At 45.4% G+C, this 13422-nt stretch overlaps 1 protein-coding gene across 2 annotated transcripts in view; it reads right to left on the bottom strand.

Annotated features, from left to right (window-relative positions):
- Window positions 1-13422, bottom strand: part of LOC143823994 (potassium voltage-gated channel subfamily KQT member 1-like) — a 280017-nt gene that overhangs the window by 120224 nt on the left and 146371 nt on the right. For both annotated transcript variants that reach the window (XM_077310777.1, XM_077310778.1), the window contains one exon: window positions 2970-3045. In XM_077310777.1, coding sequence (XP_077166892.1) covers window positions 2970-3045 — 76 coding nt within the window. The remainder of the gene's footprint in view (window positions 1-2969; window positions 3046-13422) is intronic.

Genomic DNA, 13422 nt, shown 5'->3' with positions numbered 1-13422 from the left:
ATCACCATTAGATATCAGATAGATAGACAGACAGACAGACAGACAGATAGAATCATAGAATCACAGAATCCTAGAGTTGGAAGGGGCCATGCAGGCCATCTAGTCCAACCCCCTGCTCTACGCAGGATCAGCCCTAAGCATCCTAAAGCATAGATAGATAGATGGATGGATGGATGGATGGATGGATAGATGGATAGATAGATAGATAGATAGATAGATAGATAGATAGATAGATAGATAGATAGATAGATAGATAGATAGATAGATAGATAGATAGATAGATAGATAGATAGATAGATAGATAGATAGATAGATAGATAGATAGATAGATAGATAGATAGATAGATAGAATGGATGAACCTCAGCCAGTATTGAAGACAGCAACCCAACTCAGCCTGCAGGGGGCAGTGGCTCCCACTTCAACTTGTTTGCCTCCATCACTGCCCATCTGCTCCTCCTCCTCCTCACCCAACCGCCCACAGCACTGGCAAGGGAGTACCGGTAGGGGCCAGTGGTGAGGGCTCTTGCTCCTCCCCACCCATTTGGTGCATTATCCCTCCTCACTTGCCTGGCTCATGCAACAGTGGTGCCTCCCATCTGCCTGGCTGGCTGCACATCCAGCCCAGGTGGCTTCAGGTCCTTTTGGCATTGTGACCCTCTCAGCAGAATGGACTACAGGGTAATTCTTGTTATTTTACTTGTTTGTCAGTGGTCCATTCGGTGCAAACCATTTTGATTTAACTATTGTAGCTGTGGTTTCTCACTGGCTAACCCTATCCCAGTATCATCTTTGTTTTTCATCTTATCAGAGAATTTATCCCTGATCCACAGTGACCATCATAGTTAAATTTCAGAGAGATGGCAAAAATGGTCCCAGTTTAATATGGAATTAAAAATAAAAATGTTTTGATGGTTAATTGCTTTCTGTATTTAGTTTTATAATAACAACCAAGAAACGAGATTCTCTGTTTCTCTCTCCCATTTCCTCTGATCAGATATATCAAAAGAGAATGTCTGTTTCACTTTGATGATTGAATGTTTCCTGTTTACTTTGATGACTGATTGAATGCTTCCTGTTTGCTTAGCTGACTGACTGAATGCAAGAACCCCTTCAAGGGTGCAAATGCCTCCACACATTTAATTTAATAATAATTGGATAACTAGATTTCTCATACACCGGCGTCCAGTTCACTTTCAAAATTCCAAATACTATTTTTCATTGCCTGAAAAATGTGCCCTTTTCTCCAGTCTCTCTGAAATTTTCTAGGAATGATTCCATTGGGAAGGGGTATAAACTCTGAGAATTTCATCCAAAGTGGATGGAAGTTATAGCTGGAAAGTTCCCCATTAGAAGAAGAAGAAGAAGAAGAAGAAGAAGAAGAAGAAGAAGAAGAAGAAGAAGAAGAAGAAGAAGAAGAGTTGGTTCTTATATGCCACTTTTCTCTACCTGAAGGAGGCTCAAAGCAGCTTACAATCACCTTCCCTGTGTGCATCTGCAATAAAAAAGGCAAATGCTGCGCTAGGGATTATTAGGAAGGGGATTGAAAACAAATCAGCCAGTCTCATACTTCCCCTGTAGAATTCTATGGTGTAGCCTTGTTTGGAATGCTATCTCTAGCTCTGGCCAACCACTGCCATGCCTCAAAGAAGATATTAGAGCATCGGGAAAAGGAAATGATTAAAGGAATGGAACACCTTCCTTAAGCAGAAAGGTAAAGGAGGTTAGGGCTGTTTAGCTTGGAGAAACAATGATTGAGGAGTGACATGACAGAGGTGTGTAAAAATGGTGCATGGGATAGAGAAGATAGAGAAAGAAGTACTTTTCTCCCTTTCTCACAATACAAGAACTCATGAGCACTCAATGGAATTAATGAGGAGTAGAAAAGTAATTAACCCATGGAATTCGCTGCAGCAGGAAAGCATAAACAAGAGCACTAAGATCTTCTTAGTACTTTGGACACCTCATGAGAAGGAAGGACTCGCTGGAGAAGAGCCTAATGCTGAGCCATGGCCTTTACGGTCCTGGTCCCAGTCAAGAAGAATGCAGTCCCAGGAGAGATCAGGTCCCTGTGGGACTTAAATCAGTTCTGCAGGACCTGCAAGATGGAGCTGTTCCACTAGACTTATGGTGAAGATCTCAACTAACACCCACCTAGAAAGGCTGACCTCACCGCTTGGAGGGAGGAAGAGAGTTGGAATAATCTGATGATCATCTCCTAACAAAATCCCCCTGTCTGGGATTTTTAGCTGGGGGGGCATTAGTGATACTGCAAATGCTTTAATTTTTAACCTGTATGTTATTATTTATTTGTTTGTTTGTTCAATTTATTGTCCGCCACTCCCCGAAGGCTCGTGGTGGGTTACAGTCATCTGTTAAAAACCCCAATAAAATCCCATAAAACAGATAAAAACAATCTCTTACATAAAATCATACAAGATATCGGACCAGCTGGTACACTCGTCCTAAACTTTAATAAAACCCTAGTACCATCTTAGAGGGGGTGGGGAGGGGGGGGAGGTTGTGATCCACCTTGGGCAAAATGGAAGAGTATAACTATTATTATAACTATTACCATTATTGTTATTATTAATATAGAGAGAAATGGTCCATCAGTGGCTCTTAGCCAGAAGGTATAGACGGAATGCTATGTCTGGGGCAGCGATGCTCTGTATTCTTGGTGCTTGAGGGGCAACAATGTGCAACCTGGATTTTGGCAACTGTGTGATGCAGAGTGTTGGACTGGATGGGCCATTGGCCTGATATGTTCTTATGTCCATTATAAGATGCAGCTCTCAAAGAAATCAAGGCAGCACCCACCACTTCCCCCTTCTATCAGAGACCTCACCAGGGACTTTATGCTCTGAGTGACAGCCACTGTGTTCTGGGAGGAACTGTGAGGCTGCATATTTTACTCTATTTATTCTCCTGGTGCTTCACAATTGGCACTATTGCTCTGGGTATTAATTACCTGGAATTTCCTCCGGGCGACGAAGTACTGCATTCTCCTTATGACTTTGACAGCTGTACGGTGTGCCTCTTTTAGCCTGCAAAACAAACCAAGCAGACAGACACAGACACACAAAAAAGTCCTTAAATAAAGCACGGCTTTACACGCGATCCCTCGTTTATTTAGTATAGATTTACAATAGTGAATTAGGCACGGGTTTCCTTTTGGATTCTTGCACTTTGCAGCAGGCACAGTAGATAACCTGTCTGTGGATCCTGCGCAGATAACCTGTCTGTGGATCCAGTCATCACATGGGAGAAGGCATGGGCGTGAGCCTGGGCATAACGCTACCTGCCCTTTGAGATCTTCCTATTTAGCCATAAGACACCAAAAGATCAATGCTTCTGTCTTTGTGGAGCTTTAGTTCTGGAGGATCTCCCACATTACATTCTCACTTGCCCATTGTAAACAGATACTAGGGCCAAATTTCTTGCTGGCCTACTAGATGGGCTAAATAATAAATCCGACCAGGAAAAACTTGTGTTTTTGTTAGCAGATACTAATTCATTTGTTTCTAACAAAATGTCATTATTTGCCCTTGCAGCAATGAAAAAAGGGCCAAAATGGTGCTGCAGAGAGCAAATACCTAGAACAGCTATAGGATAGGTGGACATATGTAATCTGGAAATGTTGTTGTTGTTGTTGTTGTTGTTAGATTTATTTCCCGCCGCTCCCGATAGGCTCAAGGCGGGTCACAACAACTAATCCCATTAAAATTCCCATTAAAACATCAATCTACTAACATGATGGCTAAAAATCCCATCCCTCCCCCAATTATCAAAGAGGTGAAAAGGATAGGGGAGTAGCGTACACTCCAACTCCTGGGGGGGGGGGAGCGATGTCCCTGATTCGCTGAACCCAGCCTCAACCATAGACCTGGTGGAAGACTCTGGAAGGTTGTGATGTTAAGTAATTATTATCTGAGATTGCACATTCTCTTATTTACTTTTTTATTACTGATTTGAAATGTTTTAAATCCTTTTATATTTTCCTTTTGTATTGTAATGGCCCATGGCTACATGCAATAAAATCTGACTTGACTTCACAGATTCACAGAATCACAGAATCATAGAGTTGGAAGGGTCCATCTAGTCCAAACCCTGCTCAACGCAGGATCAGCCCAAAGCTTGACTGAATGCTTCTTGCCCGTGCCCATGACTTTGCTCTTGGAATGTTGCTGATCATGGGGAGAAGGTGTAAGTGTGGGTCCCTCCTCCAGATGGTCAATCCATTTAGATAGAATGGAGGTTAGGGTGAATGGTGAGCGAACATGTAGATGGGTTGTCAGCATAGGGCTATTGCTTCCCACATTGTTGTCAGCTGAATAATACCTCACTAAGATGTTAGTGTGAAGAATGACCCACCTGCAGAGAAGGCCACCCTGTGTGTCCCTTATCTCAACATGCCTCCTGACTAATCTAGATGCAGGCAACCATCATAACTCATGCAGAGCAACACTGGGCAGCCTCCTCTGCAGACATGCGTGCTGGGGTCATTCCTGCCTTTCTAGATTTCACAAAGGCGCTTGTTTTTCACTGCATGGTAGCCTGGCCTTGCACTATAAGTAATGCTGAGGCTTTGACCCCAAGCAATGCTGGAGACGTTAAGTCCGAAAGACACAGGAGAATGCCAGCTGGCAGCCCGGGCACATTACTGACACGGAAAGGAAATGAGAATCAACTTTCACCGGCACATGCTAATTGAAGGGCTTTCCAACAAGAGGAGAGAGAGAGAGACAGACTTTGGAAAAATGTGGTGTGCTTAAAATGCAGACGAATGCAACTTGAACTGGAGAATGCCAGCCTTCCAGAGGCATTCATAAGAGTTCTTAGGCCACAGACGAAGCCACAACAACTGATGCCATCTGTGGTTTAGAAGTGTCCGCTGGTTTGCCAGGTTCGCCCTACGCGGTTAAGTCGAGTCAATTATTATGTCTCACATCAACCTTGCTTTAGTTTTTAAAAAATTGATTCACATGAAACAGGTTAAAAACATCTAAACAGCACAGTTCATCTTGGGCTGACCGGAGTCACTTCAGTTGGCCAAGCCTGAAAAAGCATTTAGGGGAGGTGTGGAGGTGGGGGGAAGGTTCCCATCAACCCACACTTGGCATTTACATGGTTGTGGGGACTGGGGGGGGGGGTATTGCGAAGAAGCCCAGATGGCCACTGCCCAGAACAGGAAGCTGGACTAAACCGACCCATCAAAACAGTTCTCATGTTCCTAGCAAGCCAGAACTGGGGCACACGGCCATTTTGCCCTCATCCTCCTTGGCCCCTAGCAGATGTACGGAATATTATCTCACCCTCCAAAACAATAAAATTAATAAATAAATGACATTTTGCGGGTCTTCATCAAAATTCTGCTGGCTCCTGTTAACATTTCTCAGGTGTTTTGCCTAAGGAGCAGTTTTCCAGTCCAGCTTTGTGTGAAATGTCCACGTCAACTTTATGTCCTTTTCCTAGTTGTGATGGTGCTGACCCGAGATGTGACGGGCTCAGGACTGTGATTGTTCCTTAGCTAAGAACCTCTCTGATTTCCCCTCATGGAAACCAACTCCATTTCTCTCTCAAGGCCTGCATCACAAATGGAAAGGATGCACACAACTCCTTCCCAATGTGGTTTGAACAAAGGGAACGGCCCAGAAAAGTAGGAGTGAGTGAATGAGTGAGTGAGTGCAGGATCCAGGTGAGTGCAGGACCCAGCTGGAGGTTTCATTTTGTTTCCCGAAAGGCAGAATTGCCCACATCAAACAAGAAATTTGGAAACTCGTCTGATTTCGCAGGCTTTTTGTGTGGAAAGAAAAACGTTTATAATCCCTGCACAAAGTTTTCAGTGCTGGAGTGTAGGTTGGTTGATGTGTGACAACTGTCGTCAGATCAGAGATGTCATCTCTTTTGTTTCAGAGACCCAACCACTCCAGGGTCCAGACCTCCATCTATGTAGCCATGCATCCTGCAGGGGGTTGGAACTAGATGATCCTGGAGGTCCCTTCAACTTTAGGATTCTATATCACACACAAACAGGGCTTCACACGCATGCACAGGAAATAGTTAACAGGATTCAGTTGGGAAAGCGGGCAAACTGAAGACCTAATTTTCATGTCCACAGCACCAAGCATCTCTAAACAGCCATGGCTGGTTTTATCATTTATCATTATACTTTTCATACTCTATGATGAAACCCCCCCTTAAAGTCCTACTGTATTCCTCAGTGTGGTGAAGGGGTGAATTGTGAGGGTCACAGCCCGCAGGCCAATTACAGAGGCACGAGGAAGAACCTGGCAACACATTCCGTCTTTTTTGCCAAGAAAATTCTATGGAAAGTACGTCAACTATGGTGTGGTAGGCCCCCCAGGCCATGAAGTACTGAACGAGCCACTGGAGAAGTCAAATTGGAAAACAAGGCATGCTTTCTCTCAATTATTGTTTGGGAAGGAGATTATTTCGATGGCATTAAGGTATGCAGAAACCAGGCCTGGGTTGTCCAGGCAAGACTGATCCCAAAAGATCTGGGAAGCTAAGCGGGGTCAAATCTGGCTAGCACGTGGAAGGGTAACCTTAAAAAAACACCAGAACCATGACAGAGGCACAGGCACAGGCAATGGCTAACCACCTGTGAACATCTCTTGCCTGGTCTCCAGGCAATCTTGGCCTCTCCTGGCTTCATTACACACATGCCATATAAAGCAGGGTTACTTAAACTGCGGCCCTCCAGATGTCCATGGACTAAGGTGGCCAGATTGTCCCACTTTTGGAGGCATCTGGGGACACCTGGCAAATGTACCTATGTTGAAATTTTAAAAAATATATATTACAATACTATTTTTTGCATTCTATGCGTTCTATGAAAAATTTTGTTGCTCCAATATCAATCAAGAACCCTCCCCCCCCCCCCCGGTCAATGGCGTCCCGCTTTACCAATGCTGAAATCTGGTCACCTTACCATGGACTACAATTCCCATGAGTCCCTGCCAGCGTTTGACTACCCCTGTTATAAAGAATGAATGAATACATAATAAGGCATACAGAGCCCTCATTGGGCATCTCCAGTTAAATCATCTCTGATAACACACCTGGGAAATACCTTTGCCTGAGACTTTACAAAACCCCCGTGTCAAAATGGGCACGGTTGGACTACATAACCCAAGAGCCTCTTGACATGTTACAGAGGTCTCATGGTTGCTGGTAGATGACACAAGGACTTTGCATAGGACTTTGCATTCCAAGGGAGGATTGCGTCCTTATCCTTCTAGCCATCGAGACGCACGCATAGGAGAGGGTACAAAACATGCCTGCTTGGAGAGGGGTGGGTTGAGCCTCCCCAGCACCACTACCATCATTTTTGCTTTCTCAACTGGTCCACCCTCCAGGCAGTATCAGGGGATCTCCGCCTACGACAGCTGATTTCCAGACAACCCAGATCAGTTCCCCAGGAGAAAATGGCTCTATGCCAGCCAGTGTTGAGCTTCCTTCCTCTCCTCCCCCAAGGCTCAGCACCTCCCAGATCTCCAGGGAATTCCCAGCCCAGAGCTGGCAACCCAAGGCAAGCCCATCTGCTTCATCTTGAGCCACACTCCTGATGTGTTATAATCAGCCCTGACCTGCAATTGGGAGGCAGCCCAATATCTTGCCTGAAAAGCTATTCAGTATAACAGTCTAACCACTACACCCTCCTGAATTTCACAAAGGAATTGTCCAAGTTAGCCTTCTCTGGCTCAGCCACCATTTCCAGTCGCACGCTCAAGCCATCAGCTCTGGAATGGCATTGCTTTGGCCTTCAAAGTCTTCAGGGACCATTCCAGCATAAGCGATCTGAGAAACGCCTACTCAAGAAGGTCACAGTTCAAGGCAGTGAAGAAAATATCGACACAAAGGTTACATTTTTCATCAGCAGCTGACATGCTATTTCCGCCTTGGGTACTCTTTAAGAATGTGAAATCCTTAGCGTAACTTCAGACCGGAGAGAAAAATGTAAGTGGCCATCAGGAATACAGCATATCTAGCATTTAACACCCAGCGTGATTTGTCTACTTAGAGAGTCAGCATACCTTCAGATTAAAATAGCTCTGCCCTGTAGTGGAAGTGAGATTTGGTGCTCTTTAGCGATACTTGAATCATCGCCTGATAAAGTTTAATGCCGTTATCGGTCCTATTAAAACCCATTGTCCATAATACGCTTTCCCAAAGTGCCTGGTTCCTTCCTTCCATGCATTTTAGCCCCTTCGGATCTCGTGACTGTTCTATACCAAATGTTCAGTTTTCGTAGGGACATACCCGTAAGTGTTCTGGGGATGTGTCTATTCCAGGCTTTCTCATCCAGGGGTTCGTGAAGCCCTGTTTTTTTTTTAACAAACCTGGAAGGGTTTCCCAAATGGGTGGGAGGGGGAAGGGGCGGGGCCACGGTTGGCATGTACACAGATATGCTTCCCCACCGTATTCTGCACCATCACACAACTTCTGGAGTTTCTTGAAGCCGGAATAATATTTCAGGAGTTTCTCAATGGTGAAAAAAATTGAGAAAGGCTGATCTATTCCTTAACCATTTTTTTTTCAGATTCTTTAACATCGCTACATCAGGTGTTCAGGGGAGTGGCCCCGCGAATTCTTCTAAAAACATGTTCTACTCTCAAACTCTCTGGGGACATAGGTGTCAATAAAATGTAAGCCAGTCATCCACCCTGTAAGGTTTGTGTCGAACAGCTGTGAGCTGTGAACAAGTTTGCACCATGGGATTGCAGAACTGTGCATGCCTCATAGATGCTTCCGATTGAAACTGATCATTCCCTTAATGTTACTAGGAACCACTCAGAGGAACAAAGAAGGGTAGGGCTTTATTTAAACACAGCACTGATTTATGTGGTTTGTGACCCGTTTGATTGTTTATTTAAATAACTGACTTGCAGAGCTCAGCAGTTCTGCAGCAAAGACGGATGGGGGATATAAATCAGGTCGTGTGAGCATGTGCCTGCATAAAAAGCAGCACTGTGTGGGTAGGAGGGGATACAGAGAGCAACTTTATTTATTTGTTTGTTTGTTTATTTATTGCACTTATATACCACCGTTCCCCTTGGGCTCACAGCGGTTTACAATAAAATCCCCATTTTAAAATGATTAAAATCACTATTCCCCTCGTACAGCTGGGGGACAACCATCCTGCTGATTTCTTAATGTGAGGCCCCAGATCAGTTAGATGAACCCAGGGGGCCCCTGATCAAAAGTCAGAATCACCCGCCTTGGATTCATGAACGGCCATGAATGCATCAATGAACAGTTAGACTGCTCATCAAAACTCACCTCCCTGTTCATAGGGATGCCAGTCTCCTGGTCACCTCCAGGCAAAAGAGATCAGTTCCCCTGGAGGAAATGGCTGCTTGGGAAGGTAGACTACCTAGCCTTATATTCTACTGAGGTCCCACTCCAGCCCAAACCCCACCCATTCCTGGCTCTACCCCCAAAGTCTCTGGGTATTTCCAGGCCCAGAGCCAGCAACCCTATTCACAATGCCTATTTCCAAGGAAGGGGTGGAAGGAGGGCTGTCGCTGAGTTCTGTGAGAATGGACATTTGTGGAGCACAGTGACCCATTCTGCTTTAAATGCTAGAAAGCTCAAAGAGACTTGAGAAAGGGGATTGGCTGCCTGGCTTGATTGACAGGAAGGAAGAGAGCTGCATTTAAAGTGCATTGCTCTCTTCCGCCATTTCCAGCAGGCTATGTGGGGGGTGAGAAGCACGAAAAGGCAGCAGACTACAGCAAGGCAGCAAAAAAGTGAAGAGGGGCCAAGAGGCGCAATAATGTTTAGTGCTGCACCATTTGGCTGGCGTAAAGCTATTTTTTCCCAATGTGTGGACATGCCCTGGGTTTGAGTTGCCAGGAAGTGGTGACTCATGAAAGTCCACCACACATTTGGTTAGTCCTGAAGGTGCTACTGAAGAAGAAGAAGAGTTGGTTCTTATATGCCACTTTTCTCTACCCAAAGGAGTCTCAAAGTGCCTTACATTCGCCTTCCCTTTCCTCTCCCCACAACAGACACCCTGTGAGGGAGGTGAGGCTGAGAGAGCCCTGATATTACTGAAGAAGAAGAGTTGGTTCTTATATGCCACTTTACTCTACCCAAAGGAGTCTCAAAGTGGCTTACATTCGCCTTCCCTTTCCTCTCCCCACAGCAGACCCCCTATGAGGGAGGAGAGACTGAGAGAGCCCTGATATCACTGCTTGGTCAGAATAGCTTTATCAGGGCTGTGGCGAGCCCAAGGTCACCCAGCTGACTGCATGTGGAGGAGGAGTGGAGAATCAAACCCAGCTCGCCAGATTAGAAGTCCATGCTCCTAACCACTACACCAAACTGAACTCTTGCTCTTTTGGTATGGGAGGAGGGGGAGCCAACTTCCTTCACATTTCAGCAACTTGGGTACCAGTTGGTCCCCTTCTCAGTTTTATGTGGCTGACATTTTTTAAAGGGAAGGCAGAAAATGTTGACATCCTCTAGGCAGTGGCCCATGAACATCTACAACAAAAGAGCCTTCCGGGAGGCTTCATACATTTGACTTGCTGGAAAACCAAGCTGAGGAGGGGGTGAGTTGTCTGGCTCAACTATGGCTGAACTTGACTTCTTAAGAGATACAAAACATTCCCCGCTGTGCAACATAATTGACAAAAATGCCAGATGCTCAACAATAAATAGCAGAAGCATGGCTAGGGGACAGGCTCTTCCTGTTTTCACACACAGCTGACTGGGACCTGAGCACGTCAACCCTTGTTGGATGTTTGCAAGTCAAAATTGCCACTTCATCGTAAAGAGAAATCAAGAAAGAAATTCCACCTTCACATCCAGGGTTTTGTTCCCCAGCACAAATACGGGGATCAGACTGCGAGCAGGGAAGCTTTATCCTTCTCGGATTGAGCAAGTAGCAGCCGAAAAACAAACCAAAAAGAAAAATCAATGGCCTTTCAACAGTGGCATTTCAATAGTACATTCACCCTTAGAGTCAACGGCTATCACTGTACATTCCAAGCCCATCTTGAGGGCTATTCAGCACATTGCTAAAGGTGTAGATTTCCCTCTGCAGAGCAAAATTGTCTAGTCACAGAGTAGGACAAAAGAGCAGTGACTGGCAGAGGCGAAAATGCATCGAGCTCCTACCCCTCCCTTTTGTCTTCCCAGACACCCAGGCGCTAAGTGCACCCTTAGCCATGCTGCCTTTCAGCCCTAAAGAGAAGGCCTTTTTCTTCCCTTCGGGGGTCTCTTCATAATATGTCCTTCCTCACAAATTAAAAAGCCAGATTACACAAACCGGGAAAAATGCACTACGAAAGGGGGAAAAATGTCTTGAATTTATATCAGGTGCAGAACTGAGCTTTCCTCAGTGCAGAATTTGGACTCACTTTTTTAGCTCTGTTTCACATCCCTTGTAATGCCCTAATGTGATGGCTGCCATTCATCAGAGCGCTTAACCATTGGAAAGCTGGCCTGAGGATTCATCCAGTTTCATAGAGGCCAGAGGCAGACGGGCTGAGACCATGGCGCATATACCGAATTCTATTGCCACATCCCTGTGGAATCTACAAATGTCTTACTAAGGACGGCTGCTGGTGTGAGATACCTTGATATATAACCACAATCAGAATTGTATTTAGGATCAGGGCATATTGCCCGTCTCCAGGAAAGGATCCCAGCAAAAAGGCCAAATGGACATTTGTCATGACTTTATTATTAGGATCAGTATTAGTCATTATTAGGGTCAGTATTAGTCATTGTTAGATTAGCCCTGACTGCTCCGTAGAAGGCCAGATCCTGAAGATGAAACTCAAATACTTTGGCCACCTCATGAGAAGGAAGGACTCCCTGGAGAAGAGCCTAATGCTGGGAGCGATCGAGGGCAAAAGAAGAAGGGGACGACAGAGAATGAGGTGGCTGGATGGACTCACTGAAGCAGTAGGTGCAAACTTAAATGGACTCCGGGGAATGGTAGAGCACAGGAAGGCCTGGAGGATCATTGTCCATGGGGTCGCGATGGGTCGGACACAACTTTGCACCTAACAACAACAAATTAGTCATTGTCCTCACAAATCTCAAGCCTCCATTGCTGTCTATAGTTCCACCAGGGTCCTCTAGCAGAGCTGAGGGCCCTGGTGGAACTAGAATCATAGAATAATAGACTTGGACAGGACCTCATGGGTCATCTAGTCCAACCCCCTGCACTATGTCTCAGTTCCGCAGGGCCTGCAAGACGGAGCTCTTCTGCCAGGTCTTTGGTTGAGGCCAGGGCTAGTAAGATCGGGGTCCCCCACTGGCTAGCTGCTCCATTGCACACGCACACACCCTGGCCCTCCCAGAGCACTGTTTTTATTGAAAAGGTCTGTCCAGCGGGAGGGGAGAGGTGGGAATTTTGCTGCTAGGGGAGGGTTTATGGGGGTTATCCTGTTTTAAGGAAGTTTTATGTTGATTTTATTATTGTTACTCGCCACGAGCCACTGTGTGGGAGTGGCGGGATATAAATTGAAACATAAACAAACAAACAAATAACTTTTAGTCTGTAGCACTAAGAAAACTAAAATTAAAGTGTGAGAATAAAAATGCCTAGTTATAGAATCTGAAAAAGTGTTAGCACAGACAGCTGCCTATAAGAGCCAGTGTGGTTCTAATGGTTAAGAGAGGTGACTTCTAATCTGAAGAGACGGGTTTGATTCCCCACTCCTCCACATTCCCCCAGCTGAGTGACTTTGGGACAATCCCAGTTCCTTTACAGCCTTTGTCACAGGGCAGTTCTCTTTCTCAGCCCCACCTACCTCATAGAGTGTCTGTTGTGGGGAGAGGTAGGAAAAGGTATTTGTAAACTGCCTGGAGACTCCTTCGGGTGGTGAAAAGCTGCTGCTGCTGCTGCTGCTGCTGCTGCTGCTTCTTCTTCTTCTTCTTCTTCTTCTTCTTCTTCTTCTTCTTCTTCTTCTCCTTCTCCTTCTCCTTCTCCTTCTCCTTCTCCTTCTCCTTCTCCTTCTCCTTCTCCTTCTCCTCCTCCTCCTCCTCCTCCTCTTCAGGCCTTTATTGGATCCACTCGATCCAGGCAGGACTCAGCCCCACCCAATTCACATCCTTATTATGATCTTCATGGTTTTGATCCATGTCGGAACCATCAAGCTTTTTTGGTGGCTCGTTGGTAGAATGGCAACATTCAGACTGGGAAGGGAAATGGTGAACAGAAAGCAAACCGAGGACTGAAGGGAGGATAACCCATGCAGAGTCAATCAATCAATCTTTATTTACAGTCGTTTAGACCAAATTTTTAGATGCACTAATAAACAATGGCAGAGTAATAACAATGCCAGATGCAGAGTCAAGAATTAACCTGAGGTGCAAGCAAAGGGAAAAGCAGGGTGAAAAGAAAGAAAAAAAAAACCTGACAGGAATACATGGTGAAA

The sequence above is a fragment of the Paroedura picta genome, chromosome 14 (assembly GCF_049243985.1).
Source record: "Paroedura picta isolate Pp20150507F chromosome 14, Ppicta_v3.0, whole genome shotgun sequence".
In the NCBI taxonomy this organism is placed as follows: Eukaryota; Metazoa; Chordata; class Lepidosauria; order Squamata; family Gekkonidae; genus Paroedura; species Paroedura picta.
This window is presented reverse-complemented; position numbering and strand designations above follow the sequence as displayed.